General features: G+C 33.7%; 1 protein-coding gene across 8 annotated transcripts; it reads left to right on the top strand.

The window, feature by feature from the left end:
- On the top strand, nt 1–26,001 carry LOC110100757 (scarecrow-like protein 1). 8 transcript variants are annotated; one of them, XM_020828410.2, is made up of 5 exons: nt 60–95; nt 827–928; nt 21,590–23,158; nt 25,292–25,447; nt 25,547–26,001. In XM_020828410.2, exons 3-5 carry the CDS (start codon nt 21,756–21,758, stop codon nt 25,743–25,745), a joined length of 1,758 nt encoding a protein of 585 aa, XP_020684069.1. In that variant the 5' UTR covers nt 60–95; nt 827–928; nt 21,590–21,755; the 3' UTR covers nt 25,746–26,001. The 8 variants fall into 8 exon arrangements, with proteins under 8 accessions (XP_020684068.1, XP_020684070.1, XP_020684065.1 ...); XM_028692942.1 differs by having other exon boundaries at nt 75–95; nt 21,596–23,158; XM_020828409.2 differs by lacking the exon at nt 827–928 and having other exon boundaries at nt 1–95.
- Nucleotides 26,002–26,712: the final 711 nt, after the last annotated feature.

Genomic DNA, 26,712 nt, shown 5'->3' with positions numbered 1-26,712 from the left:
TTCAAAAATAAATAAAAAATTTTAAAACGTTCCAGAAGAAGCAACGCAGAGCTCAAGGAACGAGAGAGAGAGAGAGATTGCTGGATCTCATCGAGGTAATTTCCTCTTATACCTGTAGATAAATTTAACTATTCTACTAGTAGAAGTGGGCTTGGATCTGCTCCATCCTGCTCTGAATTTTAGAAATTGGGTTCTTGGTTCCTCTTCGGATGCGAAAACAAGGATACCCTCCGTTGATATACCCTCTTTTCAAGATTATAGAAGGGTTGATAACAGGTCCTTGCAACCTAAAATATAATTTTGCCTAAATTTTCGGGCTTTGACCGCCGATACCGGGTTTTGATGCTGCATCTACGCTATGGTAGAAGGCGTTCTCAGCTTCCAATGTTCATTTTGCTGGTTAGGATTTATTCATTGTGTTTTTACTTGATTTATGACTTGAATAAATTTTTTCTTCTGGCTTTTCATCTGAATATGTATATTTTTTTAATTTAAACTGAAGCTGATTATGCTATTTCTTGATCTCCTAATTTGTAGATCTGTTTATTTTATTTTATTTCTTTTGGCGTGTGGTGGATTGTGGTGCGTAGCACTCTCTGGGTTTATGGTTTCTTCACGTTTTTGTGCTAGTTTAGTTTTCAATTTTGGAACATGTGGATGGGTTTTCGGTGTTGAATGTTGTTATTTTGTCAAAAATTAGAAATCTCCTGTAAGAACTTAATTTCCTGCATTCTCTTGGAAGTTCGACAGTAGAATAATGCTGATATGTTTATAATAGCCACAAGGTACAGAAGATATAACAGTGATTCAATTCATGATCCCACAGTTCTCAGCCATGGATTACATAGACGTACTCTGGGGAATGGATAATGGACGCCATCGGCCACTTGTGTAACCAAATAGCAAATGCCAGTTCCGAGGAATGAATGTAAAATTCTGACCTTAGGTTCATATCGATACTGTTATGTGTGCTGAAGTTCTAGCATCGTGATGTTGCTGGCTTTGTTCGTACTGTGACACAGAACTTTCTCATGCATGTTTAGCTTTACACGGTGCTTGGTCTTTGTTTCAGCCTAGAGAGTTCAGGGGTTGCAGGAAATTATATCTAATTATTGGTGTAATTGTAGGTTTGATTGTCTGAAAATTTAGGTTTGGGCATTACCTTCTTTGATTTCCTTGGGCATATGCTATGATGCACAGACACGGACACGGCGACACGACACGACATGGACACGGGACACGGCAATTTTTAAAAATATAAGACACGGGTGCGGCGTGGACACGGCATAATAATTTTTTAATATAATATATAAAAATTAAGGTGACATTATAGTAAAAATGACAAGCAATCAACTGCGACGTAGTAATCTTAGGACACATTTTTATTTCATGGTCAGAAATTTTAAGTAGATGTGCCTTCACCCTAGAATAAGATCCTTTGTAGGTTGCCACCATAATAATTGCATTTGAATGACACATTCTCTCCTCCAAATATTTTTTCTAACTTTGTAACATGAATTCATAACGGCTTATCAGTTTCTATAAATGGCTCTTTTGAACCATCACCTAATCCACTCCCGTCAGCAGCAGAGCTCATTTTGCTAACAAACCAATCATACATATGAATACATCAAATTAAATTGATATGAAGTGAAATCAAAATATCCCAATAATAAGACAACATGAATACAACAATATACCGGTTTGCCGGGGGTCCAAGGGGGCGCTGCCCCCTGGCAGGTTCTACCTGTTTGTTTTTAAAGTTTTATTGTAAGAGTAATTTTGAAGTTCTGCTTGTTTTTAAAGTTTGTAAGTTGTTTGTATGAGAAGATACTGAGTGGTACCGAGCATGTACCTAGCAGTATCGAGCATGTACCTAGCGGTACCGAGCATGTACTGAGCGGTACCGAGCATGTATCTAGCGATACCTCATTTAATAACCGGACACGCGTGTCTGACATGCGTATACTATTTAAATTTTAATTTTTTAAAATTGCGACACTCCAATGCTGTGTCGGACACGTGTCCATGCCGTGTACGATGCGTGTCCGTGTCCGACACGTGTCCGACACTGCATACCCTTTTTAAGCGAACTGTCGGTGCATCATAGGGCATATGTATTAGTAAATTCCTTTTTCTTCCAGAAAATGAAATTCATGTTTAGATGCAATTGTATATATTCTATTTGATTTGACTTAGAATTTCTCTTTGTTCCTCAATTTAATTAATCTAAGCATAGTCACATCAATGTGTTATGCTATACTTAATGGAGAAGTTCTTATGTGAGGACAATCTAGTAATCCGATCCTATCTCTCAAAATATGTTGTTTGCATCTAATAATTTCTCTATTTAATGAGGCTCAATTATTATTTCTACAACTTTGCACTTATTTCTTTATTGATGCTAGTATGCAAAGGTCTAGGTCTTTTGTTGATTGCAATATGGAATTTTTCTTTGTTGTAGTATTTATCGTGGTTTGTGATCAAGTGCTTGGTGCAACATAAGATCTATTGGTTATAGACAGGCTAGGCATCAAAATAGGTAAATGAAATATGAATTGATGTCTTAGATTCATTTTTGTAATGTATACAAACTCACACCTGGGGAAGAAATTATAAGAAAATTACAAATATATTTTAGATCTTACTTGCCAATGGTGAATAGATCATCATAATACGAAGGTACCATGGAGCTATTGCATATAATGCAACTATAACAATATAACGCATGACGCAACACATGCTATTTTAAACATGTATAAAATATCAAAAAATTATAGATAATGATGCAGCTAACTATACAAGAATATTTATGAAAAATAAGCGATCATGATAATAAAAAAAAATTTATAACTAAAATATTATCCTTATAATATTAAACATTTATGCTTGGGCTTTTTGCTTAAAATCAAAATATTACAAATTTTTTGCAAGTTTCATATTTTTTTAAAAAAGAAACTAATCATCTTGAGAATCTTCATCATCATTATCTCTTAAAACTTACTCTTCATCGTTCTCTTTGTTTCATATTCCATTATAATTATATTAAGCTTAAAATGAATATTCCTTATTTCCTTTAAATCATTATCCAATATTATAGTTTCTTTTGTAAACTATTAGCTCGAGCCTCTTTGCGTACTTTGCATTTCTATTGGGTTTTGAAAGCCCTTCACATGCCTTGCATCCACCACAAAGCCTTAGCAAAGTGTAAAAGCAAAAATAAAACTAATAAGAAATAAATTAATTAATAATATTTTTATTTCTAAATTAAATTTGAAATCAAAATAGTTCATGCTACATGAGCAATATGCTATGTTCAATTACCTATCTTTTATGCAAATAGTATATACCATTTTGATATCTTGCACCTTATGATGCACTGACACTTTCTTAAAAAGATATGTTTTGTCTAACGCATATTACACAAGACACGTGTTCGACATATTTCTAGCACATGTCACATGTTGAAGATGCGTCCTATTAAAAAATATTAAAAACAAATTGGTTAAATAGAATTTCTTTTATGTTAAAATTTTATTTATTAGAAAAACTTGCACAATGTATTAATTGATTCATGTTATGATTATTCGATAAGTTTTACGCTAGCTGTCGACTACTTAATACAAACCTCTACTTTTCTCATCCAGGACTTATGATAGGACAATGACAGTACAAGGGCCACTGCACTGGCATCCGAATGTAGTATTGAATAGGCAAGGGTTCCCACATCATGAATGGATGTGGGCTAAGAAACTACTTCGTAAAACTAAAATTACCAAAATAACTTAAAATATAGGTTTTCTTACCGGCAAATTAATAAAATTAATAGATATTATGATTCATAGGAAGATATATATTCTATGCATTTAAAAAACTAAATGGATTGGAGAGAAGGCTAAGAAAATTAATAGTTTAGAATTTAAACTATAATATTCTAATATGAGACATACTATAAATGGTGTAGGTGTGATTATTAATAAAAATTTGAAGGTTAATATTATAAAATAATATAATTAAAAATAAATTATAGCTTTAAATATTATTGTTGATGTTAAGATTTTTAATATTATACGTGCTTATTGTTTCTTAAGTAGATTTGGATGTGTTTAAAATTAAACTTTTGGAATGACTTAAGCTTCATTTGGGATGGCTTTCTTACTGCTTCTTAAAGCAATTTTTAAATACAAAAATTAAATCTTTTGTAGAAAGTTGCTTTAAGAAGCAGTAAGAAGCCGTCCTAAATGAAGTCTTAGAAGAATTAATATAAAATATACATCTTGAAATGAGTTTTTATTGGAGAAAATTTAAATGGACATGTTAGTATAGAGGTAGATGATTTTAAAATATTTATAGCGGCTATGAGTATAGAGTGATTAATGAAGGTGGTAAGATCATATTAAATTTTACTATAGCTTATGATTTTATAATTGCTAATACTTAATTTAAAAAAAGCGATAAACATCTCATCACTTATAAGAATAGATATAATAAAATTAAATTTATTATTTTTTATAAGAAAAATAAATCATTTAGATTAAAAATATTATAAAGTTATTCCAAGTGAAAGTTTATATGCCCAACATTACTTATTTGTTTTGGACTTTAAGATAAAACACATAATATAAAAAATAAAATAAAATAGTGTTTTAGGATTTGATGGAGGCATTTAAAGAATATTAACAAAAATATTTTTGAAATTAAGATTCTAGATCTTAAGATTTTGTCTGTGCATAAGGAAACAAATGTTATGTGGGAAAAATAGCTAGTGATATAATGATGTGCTTAAAATACTATGGAGACAACTCATAATAGTAAAAATAGTTGGTTGTGGAATCAAAATGAGCAAAAAATGATTAAAAATAAAAAACATTGTTACAATTTTTTTTTATATAAACATTGATAATTAGAAAAAATATAAAGTGACCCATAAGGAGTTTAAGAAAGCAATATGTGATGCAAATATTTTATCTTTTAATTATTTATATAATAGATTAGATACTAAGGATGAGAAAATATATATGTATAAGTCAGCAAAGCAAAGAGATAGGAGTAGTGAGGATTTAGTTCAAGTGAAGTGCATTACGGATGAAGATAAAAAAAATGCTTTTATTAAAAGAGGATAATCAACAAATGGATGAGATATTTTACTAAACTTTTCAATGAAGACTGTGAGAGTACAATTGACTTTAGTGGCCTTAGCATTCTAAATGAAAATAAAATTTTTTATTTTTATCAGCGTATTAGTAAAATTGAAGTTAAAGAGGCTTTAAAGAGAATGAAGCGAGGAAAAGCTGTTGGACCTGATGATATTCTAATAGAGATATGAAAATGCTTAGGAGATGAAGGAATTTCTTGTCTCACTAAACTTTTTAAAATTATTTTAAAAACTTAAAAGATGCTAAATGAATGGAGAATGAGTGTTGATTCCTATTTTTAATAATAAAGATGATGCACAAGATTATGCAAATTATATAGGAATTAAGTTGATGCGTCATACTTTAAAACTATGGGATAGAGTTATGGAGCATTGATATCGTTGTTATACTTATGTTTCTCAAAATCAATTTTAATTCTTGCCGGGTAGGTTTACTATGGAAGCTATACATTTATTGAGAGGTTTAATGGGTAAGTGTAGAGAGAATAATGAGTATCTATATATGATATTGATTTAGAGAAAGCATATGATAAAGTTCCAAGAGAAGTGCAATGGAGAGTTATAGAAAAGAAAAAGCGATAATAATTCTTATATTCATTAAGGATATATATGCATAAGTTGTTACTTGTGTTCAAACAGATGGTGATTTAACCAAGTGTTTTCTTATTTTAGTTGGATTACTTCAAGGATGAGCCTTAAGATCTTATCTTTTTGCTTTTGTCATGGATGTTCTCATTAGATATTTGTAAGAGATTGTCCCCTGGTGTATGCTTTTTGTTTATGATATTCTTATTGTTGATAAGACTAGAGAGAGTTGAAGGTAAACTTGAATTATGTAGGTCAACCTTAGATTCTAAAAGTTATTGTTTGAGTAGATCTAAAATCGAATATATGGAGTGTAATTTTAATAGTAATAGATCTAGTGGGGGGATTGTGACTTTGGGCGATCAAGTTACTAATAAGAGTACACATTTTAAATATCTTAGGTTTATTATTCGGAGTATTGGTGAAATAGATGTGGTTATTATTAGTATAATTTAAGTTGGATGGTCGAAGTGGAGGAATGAATCGATCTTGTTGTGTGATAGAAAAGTCTCCCTCAAACTTAAGGGAAAATTTTATGAGATAGTTATGAGACCTGCAATGCTTTGTGGTGTAGAATGTTGGCCATTAAAAATGAAGCATAATGTTAAGTTTTTCAGAGATAAGGATGCTTAGATGATGAGCAGCTTTGCTCTTAGAGGCAGGATATTAAACAAGCATATATGTGAAAAAGTTGGAGTAGATCCAGTGGAAGAAAAGATTAGAGAGAGTTGCCTTAGATGGGTTGGTCATATAAAACGACTGCCTTCCGATGACCCAATTACGAGAGTAGATGTATTAGATTTGACTTATATTAAGAAGGTATAGGTAAACCTAAAATAAAAATTAGAAATGACAATTCTTTATTAGATTTAAAAAGAATTTAATTCTTAACAAGACACAAAAGAGAAATAAGATTCATGTAGTCAAATCCACATAGTGGGATGAAGAGTTGATGATGTTGTTGTTGTATTTATTAAAAAAATTAAAATTTTGATTTCATCTCTACATTGTCAATTTAATTGCCCGTACTCAATACCTGCTTCCTTGAATATTCTCATTTTTATTTCTCCTTTTGGGGTTTTGGCTAGAGTTTCACAACAACGCCCATTGCCATCTTAATATTGATATATAACTTTATTATAATACTAATGTTACAAAGTCATCTCAACATCAAAGTATGTGATTGTATATATATTGACGTTTAACATTAGCAATTTCTACATCCACAATCATGCCCCCTAGATGTTTTTGACATCAAAGTTCGATGTCATCTTGACATCAACACACCAAATGGTTACACATATCAATGCCCAACTCTCGATAACAATATCATGTCCCCTCTCGATGCGTGACACATACTGACTCTTCACAGTCTATTACTAATAGTTTAAAAACATAAATCATAGTTAAATGATTTATTATTCCTCCATTATTCTTAATATTCCACTTATTCAAATTTTGTACACTATTTTTATGATATAAAAATCATAATATCATGTCTTACTAGTATTCACGTCCTATATTTTTAATAATTAACATGTAATGTCTGTGTCATGTCTTTGCATCAAAGCTCACATCTTATTATGTAAATAACGTGGGGTGTACTTTGCAATGCTATGGACAATAGCGTGTGGTATTATGCACTGCTGAAATATATGTTTTAGATTCAAATAAATAGACAAAGGATTTAGGTGATTGGAGTGACGGAGGAATCATAAACCAATAAGTACGGCAAGAGATTATTTAAATCACTCCTTTTTGTTCCATATTATCATTGCTTGAAGTAGATATCTAATTGTTGCATTGTTGGTAGTTATAAGTCCCTATTTCAATTGGAGAAAGACATGCCATAAAAAAGAACAAATAAGAACAGCAACGTGGATAAAATAAAAAGAACCTAATTTGCTAGGTGCAATTATGCCTTCGTTAAGATTCTTGCATGGAACAAAATATTCACATGAATGGGAAAAGAGAATTTCTTTTAGGAAGCAAATTATTTATATAGAGAGTAGATAGGAAGAAAAAGAAGTGATAGTTCTGTGTATGGGTAGGATTAGTTAATGATTCCCTAAAGTAACCCCAAAATTTAGTTTAATCGACTTAAATATGAGGTAGGAACTATGAATTGAGCTTACATGTATTCATAAAGTACTATCCATGGCTTTATATACCCTCTTTCTTATAATAATTTGTATGAGAGCTATGATGTTACATAAACCCCCTAATAAACCTCTAATATAAGGTAGTTAATCTAAGAAAACTCTAGCATCATAGATATTGGTAGGAAGATTTCATTTTTAAATAGCTTTAAACTTCTTGATATCAATTTTGTTGTGATCTCTAAAGAAAACAAAATCAGAGAAAATCTTTAAGAACATATAAATATGCACCTCTTTGTATTATGAAGCATTCTTTCTAATATTTTTCATTATACCTTGCCCTAAAATTTATCTTATGCTTGAATGGAATGTATGATAAAATGAAGTAGGATTGCAGCTGACCTATTCTTTTTTTTTGTCTAGCTAGCTAGCTACTATTACGGGTTGTTTCCTTCTGCCATTTTGAAGCATGTAGTAACGGGTTTCTTTTGTTGCTCGCCATGCCTTAGTCAATTATAGGTTTTTGAATTCTTATGAAAATCCTTTATCACTATACCTATAGCAAGTGGCTTTTGGAACCCGTTCATTACGAGCTTATGTTGTATATTTTTTTGTGTAATATTGCAGCTATTCTTACGATACTATTCTTGATCTAGTCTCCACAATACTTGGGATTTGTAGTTTTTTTCCTTTTGCTTACTTGTTGCTATGATTATTTGAGGTTCTTTTGATTATATTTATTATCTTTTTCTGACTATGCGGAGAATTAGATTTCACATTTAATTTAGGCCAATTAGAAGCAGCCAGCTTGTAATAGTTTGAGGAATGTTATGAGTAACTTTACAACAACAACAACATCAAGCCTTTATCCCACTACGTGGGGTCGGCTAAATGAATCCTTTTTCTCCATTGTGTCCTATTAAAAGTCAAATTCTCGTTTAAATCTAATAAAGAAAGGTCATTCCTAATATTTTCTAACCAAGTCTTTTTAGGTCTACCCCTACCTTTTTTAACATAGGTCAAATCTAATACCTCTACTCTCCTAACCGGGTCATCGGAAGGCCGCCGTTTTATGTGACCAAACCATCTAAGGCGACTCTCTCTACTCAATGTTATGAGTAACTTTGATTCAATAAAATTCCTTGTTTTAGTTCAATCCTATATGCGCAAGTTTTATCTATAATTCCTCCAATTGCGTTACAAGTGTGATTGTCTCATGTCATAGGGGGTCTGTCATTCTATTATCACAGGGCTTGAATTTCTCTTACTTCGGTGAAATTTTTTATTGATATAATTGATCAAATTTCTTCTATTGGCTTGCTAGTATTTTTTATGTTGTTCTTATTTTATGCAAATGAGTTTCTAATTTTCGTGAATGAATTGCAATTTTCCGTTGATTTTGCATTGTTAAAATTCAATTAGTTTCTTTTTTTGATAATTTTATTATTTTTTAGGGTTTAATTTTGATTTTTTTTTGTTTGCACCTAAATAAAACGATTTTTTTTTGTATTGAATTGTCTTTAATTTGCGAGTCCTAAGTTTGTTTATGTTATATATATATATATATATATTGTATAAATCTAGTTTCATTAGAAAACAACCCTATGTTGTCTTGCATTAAATTGGTATTAGAGTTTATTGTTGCATCATTTCAATTATAACTTGGAGGTTTTGTTGGATTGATAAAAATATATAATTAATGATGCATTTTAAAATAAATCAAGTTGGTTATAGTTTTAAAGGAGAACAACACAATTGTTATGATGCTTAAGATTACTTTCCTACATTCGACGAGAAGTATGTTCTTCGGAATTTTTTAGAGTTGATCAATAATTTGGAAGATTTTCTTGAATTTTACCATTTATTTGTTTCCCAAAAAAATAATGATACTAAATAAATTAACGACACATTTTTTTTACTAGTTATTGCAGGTAAAATAAGATAAATATAGGCTAGTATGAAACACGGGCTTAAAGAAATAATATTTATATTATTGTGAATATACGGATCAATTGTATAATCAATTTAAGATTCATAAACAACATGATTCATGTGTGTTTGATTATTATGATAGGTTTGCATGTCCAGTAGCCCATGTAATTTGCATCTAGACATTATGAATGAAGTTAAGGAAGCTGTTTGTGCTGAATCCAAACTGGTTGCTGATCCGTTGGGAGCTCCTAATTCGAAATTTGAATTCATAAATTCACAAATTCAGGAGGTAGAAGAGGATGCAGGTTTTGCTGAAACTAATTTGGTTGTTATACCGAATCCTTCAACCATTTTTGTTATTCCTTTAATCGGTAAGGCAGAATTAAGTGGAAAAGATCATGGGTTTTAACAGAATTTGTTACACCTCCTTCAGAAGTGAATTTGAATTTTAAAAAGACGGTAATAATGAAAGGGAAAACTGGAATTATTAAGATGGATCATTCTTCTGGTTCTAAACATAAACTTTTCAAAGAAATTCAATCCTTGGGACCGGTGGAAGGCTTTCCTAGAAGGAGAATGGCTGATCTAAGTTCAAAGAAGTTTGTGAGGGGTTCTAACCCTTTAGCTCATTAATGCTTTCTTACTCTTACATGGGAAACTACAGCATGGTGATTCATGGAAGATACTTGATGATGGAATTCATGATCAAAGAGTATCTTAGATTACTAACTTTGGTTTATGGACTCAGATTTTGGAGAAGAAATTAGAGAATTCTACTGAAAGTTCTCATAAATGATTCTCAGATTTTGGTAGACATTTGTATTTATTTACTTTGTCCTTTTTTTAGGTTCCTTTGCTTTCTTTTAGTTTTATATTTGTTTTCTAAAATTACTCTAATTGTTTATGGGATCGATACTAAGTCTTATTTTTTAACCGGTTTGGAATTCTAGGATACTAATCAACCTTATAGGTTGCTTTATTTATTTGGTATCCCCTCCACCCCAAGGGTTTTTAAATGGGAAATAGTAGGGTCTCATTTCAATTATGATAATTTTAGTTTAACAAATATGTTTTCAATAAGGTTTCTTTCCCTGTTGGATCAAGGAACCCTTAGTTTTTTATTTTTGTTCTAGATTGTAATAGGTTGTTCTTCTTTTTTCTTTAATGCAATTTTGCATTCTCTAAAAAAAAAAAAAAAAAATTGCATCTAGACTATTTTGTCATCACCACTTATTTCACATTTTCATTAGAGGTTTTAGATATGAGTTTAGGCATTAACTAAGCTGAAATTCATTGAAAATATTATTTGAGGCTTTATTTAAATGTTTGAATAATAAGATATGTTGTACGTGGTCTATTAGAATTATCACACCTATAATTCGTGTTCCTTCATAAAAATCCATGCCATCTTCTCTGAAGCGGACTTCATAGTTGAATTTCTTATTTTATGGGAAGAAGTTGTAGTTCATGAATAGTCTTTTAGGGATGTATTTGATACATAATAAAATCTGAATCTATAGTTGATATTGAAACTGAATTTACACATACATTTGACCATATTCATGACTTTTCACTCTATACTTGCATAAGAGTTAAAAATGGGTCAAGCAAAATTTTGCTTGAGATCATATTTGAGATTCAATTTTTGAAGTAATTTGAACATATACCTGGATTTGAAGATTAACCAATATTTGTTGTTGTAGTTGATGAATCAAATGAAAATTTTGAAAATGTATTTTTTAATGAAGAAATTAATGATAATTTTCCTATATATGATGAATTGTCTTACTGATATTGATTTTATTTTTAGATATTGATTTCATGACATACAAATTTATAGGGTGAATCTCATGCTGAGAGCTACGTTGATATTATTTCAAGAAAATTTGCTAATATTAAATGTCTTTAAATGTCTTAAAAGAAAATTGAGCTATAAATCTCCATTCCTGAAATCATTTTAGTGCATAATTTTTCTCATCAAAATTTCATACTATTTTGGTTGCTTTTCTTTAATAGGTTTGTCCTGTTTTATATGCATATCTTATTTGTATGGTTTGTGTATTTTAAATTTTTTTAGATCATCTCATTTCTACGAATTAATTATAGGACATTATTAGTATTCCTTAGAATGCATATTGTTTTTAGTGATATTATTACTTGCCTCATATCATATTCATTATTATGATCAATTGTAAGAGTATATTTGTAAAAATAGGCTATTAATTATAACAATTCTAAGCTACCTATTGATTTGATCATGAGACATGTAGAGTTTAAACCTGTCATTAAGTAATAATGAGTTTAAATTCAGAAAGGCATCATTTCAGCCTTTAAGAAATTAAATGTTAGAAAGGCATAGTCAATTAAAATTTTATAGGGCATCAGAACTAACACCTAAAAATAGAAAATACAACGATTAATCTATTTTTAATGCATCGGATTTAACCTTTTTTCTTATTTCTTAAAATTGATATCAATTCTATGAATTCTTCTCTCTTTCATCGCATGACATTTATTTGTGATGATTGATTGATCACTTTATAAAAAGCGCAAAGTATATGATATGATTTGCTTGATGAATATTAAATTTTAAATTTATTATAGTCAAAATTTTCAATGAAATGGACCCTTCACAGGACAATGGGGAAAAATGATTCATGTTGCAGACCCCACATAGTGTGATAAAGCTTGTTGTCATTATATAGTCTAAATTTTCTAAGGAAAATATATCGATGTGGGATTGTAGTTGGCATATAATAATCCTTTAACTGGCATGCTACTATTGCAGGTTTCCTCCTACTTTTAACAATGCAATAGTTATAGGATTAATTCGTTTTTTATCATTGTTCCTGATAGGAAACATTTGTAGCTCAAGTATTTCCTATCAATCTGCGGAAAATAGCAAAAATTCTCCACTAAAATCCGCACAAAACCACGAAAACAATAGATAATTTGTATTATTTGATAAAAGGGAAACGAAAAATAGCAAGATACAATTGATCCTCTATTCGAGAGGAGGATCGATCTCTCCCAATTCTCTAGATGCCGCTAGAGCCCAAAACAAAATCTTAATCTAAGAGATCTCAAATTTCAACCAAATTTAAGATGCCCTAACCCTATGAAAACAAACTATTTAATGCATACAATTCAAAAAAAATCTCTAAATAATCCCTACATTCAATTTCCCTTTAAACTTTCTAAAAAAACCTTCCAAAATGGCTCTGTTTGCTCCTGCGTTTGGATTGGTGCATACATTGAGGCGGAAGAGTTTCGCCTCAATCCGCCTGAGCTGGTCCCATGTGGACTGAATAGACTAGTCCAATTGATCGGTCTAGCAATACTCCCCTCCCAAAATGCCACCTTGTCTTCAAGGTTGAATGAAGAAAACTGGTGCTAAAGAACTTGATGAATAACACTGGACTAAAAAATGGATTGATACTGGGTTGAATGATCCCGGCTTCCGTCATCTCCTTAATCAATCTTTCGATCTCATCCTTTTGGATTTGGGGATGATGATATAGATGAATATTGAGAGGTGAAACTGCTTCCTTCAAGCCGATAGCATGCTCGTGTTCCCGCGGAGGAGTAACTCTTGAGACGGCTGAAAAATCTCACTGAACTGCTAAATCAATTGTTGTACTGAAAGGGGAATGTCACTGCCCTCCTCCAATTTGATCTCCTCCTGCTTATGTAGTTCCATCAGATAATCTTCTCCCACCTCTTATATGCTCATCACCTTGGTTTTAAGTGATATCATGGCGTTGTTGAGCCCTACATCTCCCCTGATCACTATCCTTCGCCCATCCACCAACAGCTCCATCCTCAGTGCTCCCCAGTTAACCTTGGTGTCCCCTAAGATCTGCAGTTACTTCATCCCCAAGATGACATCAGTGATCCCTAACTCTAATGGAATAAAATCCCTCATCTAAACTCCCTGTATGGTCAACACTACTCGCCTACACATCCCCTAACCCATCTCCACCTTACATGTACCCATCATCACTCCATAACACCCCGTATCCACCAATGTCACCCCTAATTAGTCCATGACCTGGTTGGAGATGAAATTGTGAGTTGCCCCACTGTTAATCAACACCATCACATCCACGTTTGCTATTTCCACCTTCACTTTCATGGTGCGATTTGGAGGGGTTCCCACCACTGAATTCAGGGAGACCTCCATCACGTCCAGATGCAGTTTGTCCTCCATCTCTCTCTGTCTCTCCCTACTCTCACCTCCCTCAGTTTCCTCGTCATCATAGATAGTGATAACCTGAAGAGTTCGGTCCCTACACTTGTTCCCTATAGTATACTTCTCATCACATCTGAAGCCTAATCCCTTTGCTCTCTTCTTTTGCATCTCCCTCCCCGTCAGTCATTTGATGTTCCCCCCACTTCCTCCTCCTGCTGGATTCTCTCTGGGAGTCTCATTAATGTTGCTTAATGCAGGCCCCTTTGGGTGCTAGAAGAGTGGTTGTCGTCTTGTAAGTGCCTCCTGATCTGCTGCTCCGGGCTTCCTTCACTAGATTCTTCTGATTTTTCACCAGCTATGCCAACTTCATGGCCTCTCCCAAGCAAGGTTTTAAAGGCGAAATTGGGAATCAAGGCGAGGCATAAGCCTCGAGGCAGATCGAGGCGTAAGCCTCAAAACGATTAAAATAAATTAATTTAAAATTATAAATAATGACAAAAAATAACAAAATATTATGTCAACTATGAATTTGAATATTTGTTTTAAGATAATATTACTGGAATACAATATTTAAAATAAACTCACTTAAAAATAAAACATCCCCTTAGGATCTAGACCCAAAGCAGGCTCATCATCACTTTGATTGTCTTCAGAAGAATCTTCATAATAAATGTCAAAGTCATCCTCAAACTCTTTTTCATCTATAATATTTTTTCCTAAGGGGATGTTTTATTTGGCAGCGCCCCCGGAACAAAATTTTATTACAAGAGTAATTTTGAAATTCTGCTTGTTGTATATGCTCAATACTGAGCAGTACCGAGCATGTACCACTCATTACCGAGCGGTACTGGCTTGGTACCGAGTGTGTACCTAGTGGTACCGAGCATGTACCGCATAGTACCGAGCATGTACCGCTCAGTACCGAGCATATACTTGCTTGGTACCAAGCATGTACCGCTCAGTACCGAGCATATACTTGCTCGGTACCGAGCGGTACTGGCTCGGTACCGAGCATGTACGGTACTGAGCATGAACGGAGCGGTACCGAGCATGTACCTGCTCGGTACCGAGCATGTACTGAGTGGACGAATGAAAGAAAGCCGAATCATAAGTTATTCAAGCTTTCGTTACTGCACGTTAAAGTCAAGGCCCATAACACCGCTCACCTGCTCTTCCGACCTAACCGAGGCCTGAACGTTTCCTGCACTCACAACTTCGGCTTCGTTTCCTGCTTTCAAAATTGTTATTGCTTTCGGCTTCGTTTCCCGCGTCGTCTCCTTCCGACTTCGTCTCCTGCACTCACGGCTTCGTCTCCTTCCCTCACGGCTTTGTCTCCTTCCCTCATGGCTTTGCGTCCAGTTTGCCTTTCAATTCTCACAGGAAGCCCTAATTCTATACGCGAACACGAATCGGCTGCATCGTATTTACATATATATTAAAGAAAAAATTTCAAGGCCGTGCCTCGTACTGCCTCGAGGAGTTACGCTCTGATGCGTACGCCTCGTGCGAAAAAATCGTTGGCTTCGCTAGATGGTTCGAGGCGTAAGCTCCGATATGCATGACTTCCTTCTCGACTTGAGGCGCGACTCAATGCGGACGCCCTGTCTGCTTTTTTAATGGTTGCTCCCAAGTCACGAGGAATCATGGCTTTCACCGCCACTCTGATCTCTTCCTTGAACCCCTTCATGAAGTTTCCCTCCAATGCAATCTCTGATTTCCCTCCACTAGAAACATGACATTGCCTTTCCTCTAAACTTAGACCTGTTGCTGTCATTTTCTCCTCATTCGTCAACCTATTGACGACGAAGTACCTCTCCACCTTATAGATCCATCCACCTTATAGTTTTCCCTTTCCCAAGTGCTTGGCCCTCCCCAAGTCTACCGATCTTTTCGCCTCTGTTCATACACAAACCACTCTACGCTTTCTCCCATCTTTTCTTCAAAATCAGCACCCTTTCCTCCATATTCTCCATCTTTTCTTCCTCAACTAGCACTCTTTGATTCATGCCCCTCATACCCATGCTTTCCTCCATACCTTCCTTCCACTGTGTTCCTCCATGATTTCCACTTCATCGTCCCTCCTACGACAATCATAATTTGTCGTTTTCCCCACCGATTCTTTCGCCTCCGATGTCACCATTTGAATTTGATTCTCCAAAAGCTTTATCATCATTGCATGGAGATCGGAAACCGTTGTCTTCCATGGATGATATTCGATCTTTCATCGTAGCTTTTATTTAGATCATATCTCCTTCCAATCTTTCCCCCAACACGTCTACCTTCTTGGCCGCCATACAAAAATCTGATTTTTTTCTCCAGAAATCAGCATGGTTTTCTTCCTCCGGATGAAATTTTGCAACTAAAATTTTAAAAAATCAGCACCCGATGGTTTCAAGATTTGCTCTGATACTAATTTGATAGGAAACACTTATAGATCTCAAGTATTTCCTATCAATCTTCAGAAAAAGCAAGAATTCTCTACTAAAATGCAGAAAACCACAAAAACAGTAGATTATTATTTGGTGAAAGGGAAACATAAAATAGCAAGATACAATTGATTCTCTATTCGAGAGGAGGATTGATCTCTCCAAAATTTCTAGACGCCGCTAAAGCCCAAAAGAAAACCTTAGTCTAAGAGATCTCAAATGTTAGCCAAATTCAAGATGCCCTAACCCTAGGAAAACAAATTATTTAATGCACACAATTCTTACTTATTTATTTTATTAAATATGCTTAAAAAAAATGTACACAATTCAAAAGGATATCTCTAAACTATCCCTACATTCAATTTCCCTCATAAAATTTCTCGAAAAACCTTCCAAAATGGCTATGTTGGCTCCTGCATTTGGATTGGCGCATACAGAGGGGTGGAAGAGTTCCGCCTCTATCCGCCTTAGCCGGTGCCGTGTGACCGGTCTAAGAGTTCCTTAGTTTTTGGCTTTTAAGTTCCTATGAAAATCCTTTACATTGTTTTCATAATTGGCAACTTTTGGTTCATGTTGATTGTGGTCTTAACACCATTTGTTTCTATAGTGTTCTAACACTATTCTTGTAGTTGGATCTCTTCTCCACAAATTTTGGGATTTGCAGTTGTGAGTCTTTTACTTTCATTCATTTGTAGTCGTGTATTCTTTTAATTATGTTTTCTATTTCTTTAGTTTGTGGAAGATCGGATTTTAAATTAAATTAAACTGATAAGATGCAATTGATTAGGAACTAATTATTTATAAATTAATAGCTTATGACATATAATGGACAACGTTTTCTTTAATAATTATTCTAGATTAGTTAGATACTTGGATGAGTGATTTCTGAGTATGGTACAAGTGCAACTACTTCATTTTGAAGGAGTTATCTCCTTGTGTTGTTGCTTGGCCTATATTTCTTTTATTTTGCTGAATTCTTTATTTGACTCAATTTTCTTTTTCAGATATGGTTATTGGTTTATTATTGTACTTGATTTTGTTTAAATATGATACAACTATGATTGTAATTGTGGTGAATAAATTGCAATTGCCTTTTGATTTTGTATGGTTCTTATTTCTTGTGAGCTTCTTCTGATTTGTTTGATCATTGCATTATCACATGGGTGCTAATTCTCATATTTTCTGATTTGCACCCAAATAAGTTGAGTTTGTTGAGTATTTCGTAGGCATTGATATGCAAATCTTAAATTTCTTCAAGTGATTTATATATACTGCATCATTTTAGTTGCATTAGGATATCCAAGTTCTGAGTCATGCTACATTAATAAATTCCATTGCTCCAAACAAATTTGCTTCTTCTTCATGTAGACACAAACTAGGTAATAGGTATATTTATCTAGAGTCATATAACTAATGATCCTAACTATGAATCATGAAAAGGATGCGATAGAACTAATTTGTGTTTCTTATGATGCTTTAGACTTGAAGCAACTCATCAATTGCTGTATTGGATTGTTTGGGAGACGCGCGCAATATGTAAAAATGATGGTCAAAATTCTCAATTCCAGGTTCTCTGAACCAAACAAAAATGTAGTGAATTTCATTTGCAGTTATCATGTGAAGCATATCATTATACTTGATGCAAAGATTTGAAAGTTTTAAGGCAAAGATTCCTTGAAATCCTCCTTTGATTGTCAACTTTGAGTTTTGTTGCACATCACTTCTATTGCTTCAAGCTTCTAGGAATGCGAACAACCACTTTACTGATGCGATGATTATATACATTTTTTCCCTATTTAATCAAAATTCCAGTTTTCATATGATTTGAAAGGGTTCAGCTTTTGAGGGAGCATCAGCTGAATCTTTAAAATGAGCTTCGATCTTGTTAGTTGATCAAAAACTTTAAAATGCTTCTTGTTTAGTGTGATTTTTGTTTCACGGATTTGATTAAGCAGGTGACTTAACTTCTACGTTATGAAAAGATTTTTATTTACTGATTTTATTTTACTTTATGAGAAATATTTATTTTTCTTCTTGTCTCTTCTGCTTCTTTTGATACTAAGGATCTTGCATAATCATGTTAAACTTCAACCTTCACTGAGGAATAGAAGGTTATGTAGCTCTGCAAAGCTAATGCTCATATGCTATGGAGTTTTTTAAGTGTGAAGTATGTTGGTTCCTTTTTAAGTGTCATCTCATGCATTTTTTACTTTACAGGTTAGAGGCTTTTCAACTACAAGGTAAGGATATTACTTTCTATGCAACCACTATTATTAATGTTGTCATTCATTGAATCCTACGAAGAAAAGCTTAAATTAGTATTATTTTAGGAGATCATGTGCTGTTAGTGATACTGGGGGAGGTGATGAGAAGTTCTCATATTGGTTAGAAACTCTATTTTCTTGTAGGTTTCTCAGCTGTCACTTTGCACAACTGTCCTTGCTGTTCATGCGTATCCTAGCATACCCTGTCTATCAGGGTTTTATTGATTAAGAGGAATGTACAGAGGGCTTTGGGTAGTGGGTTTTTGTATGTTCATGTAGTTATAGGATTTCTTTCTGTTGGCTCTATAACAAATGCAAAGTTTTCCATTTTACGATGTTTGTGAACTGTGATGTCTGGGGGTGATTATGGGCCATCAAGTCATTAAAAAGAGTACACCTTTTAGATATTTTGGGTCTATTGTTCATAATGGTGGTGAAATAAATGGGGGTATTATTAGTAGAATTCAAGTTATTTGATTAAAGTGGAAGAATGCGTCAGGCTTGTTGTGTGATACGAAAGTCTTTAAGATGGTGGTGAGACCTGCAATGCTTTGTGATGCATAATGTTGGTCATTAAATGAGAAGTATAAAATTAATTCAAGTGTTGCAGAGATGAGGATGCTCAAGTGGATGAGTGGCTTTACTAATACAGACAGAAAAACGAAACAAGTATACACGTGTAAAGGTTGGAGTAGCTGTAGTAGCATATAAGATTAGAGAGTGTCTCCTTAGATGGTTTGGTCATATGAACTGTCAGCCTTCCGATAACCTTGTTAGAAGAGTAGATGTATTAAATCTGGCCTATATTAGGAGAGGTAGAGGTAGACCTAAAAAGACTTTATTAGAAAGGATTAGAAATGACCTTTCTTTATTAGATTTAAAAGAGAATTTGACTCTTAATAGAACACAATGCTGAAAAAAGATTCATATAGCCAAACCCACTTAATGGGATAATGCTTGATGTTATTGTTGGCTACTGAGTGAGGTTAAAGTACCTTGCAAGGTCTTGAAATGAGCTTCTTGTGCATTTTCTTTTGCTTTATCAAGTCATATTTGTTTATTTCTCTTCAAGAAACCAAAAGAAGGTTATGTCTGCAAATAATATTTTCTTTATTCTCATATTCATAGTTTGTAGGTATAAATATAATTGGCATGCAATGGATGAAAATTATCTTTTGCAAAGTTTGACATTCATCACAACATTCATCTCAAATATTTTTTTTCAAATCTTGGTTAATGGAAATAAAGTCATTTAATTGTGATTTATTCAGTGTACTTTCCTACATGCAAAACAAATATAGAAATTAGTTTTGATATAATTTGCTGGAGATTCGTTTGGTCATGTATAAAAAGCTCCAAATTTAGCTTCTCTTTTTGTTGGGTGTTTCTTTAAAGACATCTGTCAAAACATAATTTATGAAACACAGTAGAATCATTGAGAGAGCTTTCTTATTTATCTCCATTGTCTTCTTCACTCATAGAATAACTTATTTTGCCTGTTTCGACTAAATAAGCCTATGTCCATAACCACATGCAGTGATAAAGTTTCACTAGTTCATGATGTTTACATATTGCTATAATATTGCTGAGAAGATTCTCTCTTATTCCTTCACTTTTCATAACTCCAACAAATCCACATACTAATTAAATAAACTTATTTATTATATACATACTATCATATATATCTATATATATACATACATTAATTTTATTTTCTTAACGTCTTCACCATACCTTCCTAAACTACAACAGCAACTATTCCAGCCAAAAGCATCTATTGGTTAAATATCAAAGCTAAAATCTCTGGTTTGGTCTCAAATTATAGCTTTGATATTTAACTAATAGATGTTTTGGCTGGAAGAATTACTTGCTATTGTCATTTTGGAAAGCATGGTGAAGGTGTTAAGAACATAAAATTAATAAATATATGTATATTTACTTTATTTTCTTAACACCTTCGCCATATTTTCCTAAATGGTAGTAACAAGTAATTGTTTTAGCAAGAATCATTTGTAAGTTGAATATCAAATCTATAATTTCTTGTTCAATCTAATCAACTTTGTTGCCTGCCACCTTGCTGGAGTTCAATTCAGATGATGATGTCAGCAGTTACCTATGCCATGGACTAATTCACCGTCTACTTTCAAAGATTGTTGACTTGCTATCAAAGACCTATGTTTTTCATTTCACTTGCTGCTGCTGTAGGCCCTCGCCTATGGCCTAGACAGTGAAGCTGGGATCTGCTCAATATAAGCCTTGATGGTGATGAAGGACTCGCATTCCTGGCTGGAGAAAACCATGAGCTTTCTTCTGAATCATGGATTGCCTTGACTGGTTGGTTTGGAGTGGTTTTATATAAGAGCAGTTAATAGATTTGTTTAGATTAGGGAGTGATTAGATAAATACTAAGGTTAGATATTAGGCAACAAATCTTTGCTGAGTTATAACAGATTTACTACTTAAAACATACGGAATTTTAGGAATTAATTTCCCAAACAGTATATTTATGAGAAACCTTTTTATTTGAACTTCTTCTGCTCTTTATGTCATTTATGCCCTACAAATCATCGTGTGGCAGATATGGCTAGAACCCCCTACTCAAAATCTTGCTAAAACGCCTATATGTATGTTCTCATGCTGAAAACTTGAAACTAGTGTCGTCAGTCAATGATCATTTACCACAAATCTGGATTTTTTTTCCCTCTTACAAACGGATGAATGAGTGTTGCACCATCTTAGTATTTGAAAGACCACCCGTTTATGGTATTTTCTCTATGGCGTTAATTCGCTTATTCTTTTGCGATTCCTCAATTGAATAGTTACTGAAGTAGTCACCACCATTTATTTTACGTTCAAAATCCGTCTTGAATACAGGATGATTGCATTTTGATTTGCTTCTTTATATAATATTATGTTTTCCTCTTGTAATATTTAAGTTTCAGGTGCTTCATGTTATGAGTGGATACGCATGTTTTGCTGGGTTCTCTGTTTTTAGCTAGCTGCTCTCTAGATAATTCTTGCAAGTTAGTTGGATTAACAGATTTGAATAGCTGATAGATCACAGTCATTGGATCTGATCCTAGCTAATCGGCGGGTGCTAACATGTCTTTAATGAGCTCAGCAGATTCATCTACATCGTGCAGCGAACCTGGCTGTTATGGGCATAAAAGTAATGATTCCACAGGATTATCTTCTCAGATATTTACCTCAGATAAACAAATGTTGCATTATGGTCTTCCTTCTTACCAGTCAAACATATATGGTCAGCAATATTTTACTAATGCTTCCACTGGTCTGAATCCTTTAAACTCTATTCATCTATCATCTTCAGTTCATGGAAATTTGCACCGTCCGCAAGCTTTTTCAGGGACTTATCAACTGATTGGGAACGGTCGTTCTTCTGTTATACAAGATAATCCATATAATGCATGTTTTGCTGCAGTTCGGCATCAGACTTCATCTGTTTCAAACAATTATCAACAAGCAGCTCGTTCTCTGTTGGAGAGTCAGAGTCCGGAGCCTGAAATGGACTTTGAAGAAATTGATATAACATTGAAGCTTCAAGAGCTCGAGAGGGCATTACTGAGCGAGAATGATGAGGACTTTACAGACCTTGGCCAGGAAATGTTTATGGATGAAGACTGGACTGAATCCATCAAAAGTCTCATGACTCCAAATTCACCAAAAGAATCTTCATCGGACTCAAACATCAGCAGTATCAGTAGCAACCGAGAAATGAGGACCTCTAAACAGTTGCTTTTTGATTGTGCATCTGTCCTATCAGATGGAAATGTGGAAGAGGCCCAGGCCATGATCATAGAGCTTCGGCAAATGGTGGCAATTCAAGGGGATCCTCCTCAAAGGCTCGCAGCTTACTTGGTAGAAGGGCTTGCAGCCAGAATTGTCTCTTCAGGTCATGGCCTCTACAAAGCTCTGAAATGCAAAGAGCCCCCGACAACCGATCAGTTGTCTGCTATGCAGATCCTCTTTGAAATTTGCCCCTGCTTTAAATTTGGTTTCATGGCTGCCAATGGTGCGATTGCTGAAGCATTCAAAGATGAAGAAAGAGTCCATATTTTAGACTTTGATATAAACCAAGGAAGTCAATACATAACTTTGATTCAAGCCTTATCAGCTCGGCAAACAAAACCACCCCATTTGAGGATAACTGGTGTGGATGATCCAGAGTCAGTGCAACGGACAATTGGAGGCTTGGAAGTCATTGGGCAACGCCTAGAGAAGCTTGCAGAGGAAGCAGGTGTCCCATTTAAGTTCCAGGCAATAGCTGCCAAGACTGCAGATGTTACTCCTTCAATGCTAGATTGTCGACCTGGCGAGGCACTTGTTGTGAACTTTGCATTTCAACTTCATCATATGCCAGATGAAAGCGTATCAACAGTGAACCAACGAGATCGACTTCTTCGCATGGTAAAGAGTCTGAATCCAAAGTTGGTTACAGTTGTTGAGCAGGATGTAAACACCAATACCGCCCCTTTCTTTCCAAGGTTTGCTGCCCATGAAACTACAGTCTTTCATCGATTTTATGCTAAAAGCTATTTCATCATCCATTGTTTTGCTATTTCATCATCCAATGCTTCTTGAAGGATCTACTTTTTTTTTAAAATTTTTTTTTTTTTGAAGAAACTTGAAGGATCTACTTTGCTTGAGTTTAATTGGAGTATTTATCACCATAATTAGTTTTGTATTAGTTATAAGTCTAATATTTCTTAAAATCAATTTGGATTTATGCCGAGTAAGTCTACCATGGAAGCTATACATTTATTGAGAGGTTTGATGGAGAAGTATAGGGAGAATAAGGAGGATCTACTTATAATATTTATTGATTTAAAGAAAGCATATGATAAAGTTCCAAAAGAAGTGCTATGGAGAGTTCTAAAAAAGAAAGGGGTTAATAATGCTTATATTCAAGTCATTAAGAATATGTATGCAGGAGTTGTTATTTGTGTTCAAACACAAGGTGGTTTGACCAAGTATTTTCCTATTTCAGTTGGATTACATTAAGGATCAGACTTAAGCCCATATTTTTTTACATTAGTCATGGATATTCTCATTAGAAATTTAAAGGAGATTGTACCTTAATGTATGCTTTTTATTGATGATATTCTTCTTCTTGATAATACTAGAGAGTGAGTTCAAGGTAAAGTTGAATTATGGAGGTCAACCTTAGAATCTAAAAGTTTTCGTTTGAGTCAATCTAAAATTGAATATATGGAGTGTAATTTTAGAGATAATAGATCTAGTGGGGAATTGTGACTTTGGACGATGAAATCATTAATAAGAGTACACGCTTTAGATATATTAGGTCTATTGTTTAGAGTGATGGTGAAATTGATGGGGATATTATTAGTAGAATTCAAGTTGGATGGTTGAAGTGGAGGAATGCATCGAGCTTGTTGTGTGATAGAAAGGCCCCTCTCAAATTAAAGGGACAATTCTATAAGATGGTGGTGAGACCTGCAATGCTTTATGGTGTAGAATGTTGACCATTAAAAGAGATGTATAACATTAAGTTAAGTGTTGCAGAGATGAGGATGCTCAGGTGGATGCATGGCTTTACTCATAGAGACATGATACAAAATGAACATATACGTGAAAAGGTTGGAGTTGCTTCAGTGGAAGATAAGATTAGAGAAAGTAACCTTAGATGGTTTGGGCACATAAAACAATAACCTTCTAATGACCCGGTTAGGAAAGTAGATGTATTAAATTTGACTTATGTTAGGATAGGTAGAGGTAGACTTAAAAGACTTGGTTAGAAAATATTAGAAATGACCTATCTTTATTATATTTAAATGAGAATTTAACTCTCAACAGGACACGATGAAAAAAGGATTCATGTAACTGACCCCACATAGTGGGATAAAGGCTTGATGATGTTGTTGTTGTATGAGTGAAATCACAAGTTGATGGAATTACTTAGGAAATTGGTCCGTTTATATATTTTTTTCAAACTTTTGATGACCGGAAAAAAATTCAGTTGAAAGATTATTTTCATCTTCCGTTTTGGGTTATAACACTAGAATCGATGGGGTGGGCAAGATTTTTTGTAGATGCACAAGCCGTGCGGTTGGAGGACCACAAAATTGTGAGATGGCTAGGGCGGATTTCATCTTTTTTGCTCAAACATCAGATAATAAAACAAATCATTTTATCGGTAATTTTGCTTCTCAACCAAACAAGAGATCTGCAATTAATTAAAATCAAAATCAAAATTTTATTTTCTTTTATTTACCATTTTACTTTATACTCTCATTCAGTCAAAGCAAACATAGCCTTCAAAAATATAGATTTTCATTTCATCATGTTTCCTTCAAAGAATTTTTAGCTTGTCAAATTTGCTTGTTCACTCTAATCGGCAGTAAGGGTTCCCTCTATCCTCTCTTAAAAACAGAATTTTATGTACTTTTTTCATATGCTCTTTTTTTCATCATCCCTGCATTCAGATTTGTTGGATTATATTTCACCTCTAGTTTTTGCATTATTGCTACGACTTGGTGCTTCTCTTTTGTCACAAGTGAGTTTAAAACCAGCTTAACTCATTTCTCCTTTGCACATAATAAATACCAAATTTTCTTCAAGCCAACTTGATGGCGAAATATGAGATCATTAAATGACAGGTTTGTGGAGGTCTACAACTACTACTCAGCAGTGTTTGAGTCACTTGATGCGACTTTACCAAGGGAGAGCCCTGATAGAATGAATGTGGAGAGGCAGTGCCTCGCAAGAGATATAGTGAACATTGTGGCCTGTGAGGGGGCTGACAGAATAGAAAGGTATACTGTTTTCGTTTCAGCACATTCTTTAATCTATTTGTTTAGGATTTTTAGAGTAAATTCTCCTCTTGATACCAAACCATTTTTGTCAAATTTAAGATACGAAGCAGCGGGGAAGTGGAGGGCGAGGATGACAATGGCTGGATTTGTCTCATGCCCGCTTAGTTCTTATGTTAACGGAGCAATCAGGTCGCTATTGAAGTCCTACTGCGACAGGTACAAGATTAAGGAGGAAAACGGTGCGCTGTATTTCGGCTGGGAGGATAAGATTTTGGTTGTGGCTTCTGCATGGAAATGAAGGAATTTTTTCTGCTATAATAAGGTAGTTTTGATGTGCCTTTTGTATATAAGATTGGTGTGTGAGAAGTCTATAGAATCTATGGCTTCTTGATGTTTGATCTAATCTGCTCAAATGTAATCTGAATTCTGTGTGGTGCATTCGGCAACAATGTTTTTCCTTGCTAATTTATTGTAACTGTTTCTATTATATTTCAGAATCTGTGTGCAGCTTATAATTTTATTAAATAAAGGCTTCTCATCAATAGTTTTAAAAACTGGCGCAAGTGATGATTTTGCAATATTGATGTATTTTGGATCAGTTTATTCGCTGTAAGCATTCCAGTTAAAATTATGGCTTAAGGTGAATTTTATTAGAACAGTTCAAGTTCTTTTTTTTTTTTTTTTTTTTTTTTTTTTTTGTTAGATTAGTTTTTTTTTAGAAGTTTAAGTGTTGCGGAGTTAGGATGCTCAGGTGGATGAGTGGCTTTACCCTTAAAGATACATACGAAATGAGCATATACGTGAAAAGGTTGGAGTAGCTCTAGTGGAAGATAAGATTAGAGAGAGTGCTTTAGATGGTTTGGTCACATAAAACAGTGGCCTTCCGATGACCCGATTAGGAAAATAGAGGTATTAAATTTGACATATGTTAATAAAGATAGAGGTAGTCCTAAAAAGACTTGGTTAGAAAATATTAAAAATGAATTTTCATTATTAGATTTAAACAAGAATTTGACTTTTAACTAGTCACAATGGAAAAAGACTCATGTAGTTGACCTCATGTAGTGGGAGAAAGGATTGATGATGATGATGTTGTTGTTAGATTAATTTTTGTTAGCTTTGCAATGAATTTTACTTTTAACTAAACATTTGTTTTATTATTTTATTATAATTCTTATAAGTGCATGCAAATTTGCAATCAATTCTGTAATTAAGTTTATATTCTATTGTTATTATTATTATTATTGTATAGCTAGATAGTTAAA

This window comes from Dendrobium catenatum, unplaced genomic scaffold (genome assembly GCF_001605985.2).
Source record: "Dendrobium catenatum unplaced genomic scaffold, ASM160598v2 fragScaff_scaffold_28, whole genome shotgun sequence".
Classification (NCBI taxonomy): domain Eukaryota; kingdom Viridiplantae; phylum Streptophyta; class Magnoliopsida; order Asparagales; family Orchidaceae; genus Dendrobium; species Dendrobium catenatum.
Note: the sequence above shows the minus strand (reverse complement) of the source record. Positions and strands in the feature narration are given on the sequence as shown.

Coding starts and splice junctions, on each gene's coding strand:
- LOC110100757 (XM_020828409.2), top strand. CDS start 21,756: ATGTCTTTAATGAGCTCAGCAGATTCATCTACATCGTGCAGCGAACCT. Junction 23,159..25,291: donor ACCGCCCCTTTCTTTCCAAG/GTTTGCTGCCCA, acceptor ATTAAATGACAG/GTTTGTGGAGGTCTACAACT. Junction 25,448..25,546: donor GGGGCTGACAGAATAGAAAG/GTATACTGTTTT, acceptor GTCAAATTTAAG/ATACGAAGCAGCGGGGAAGT.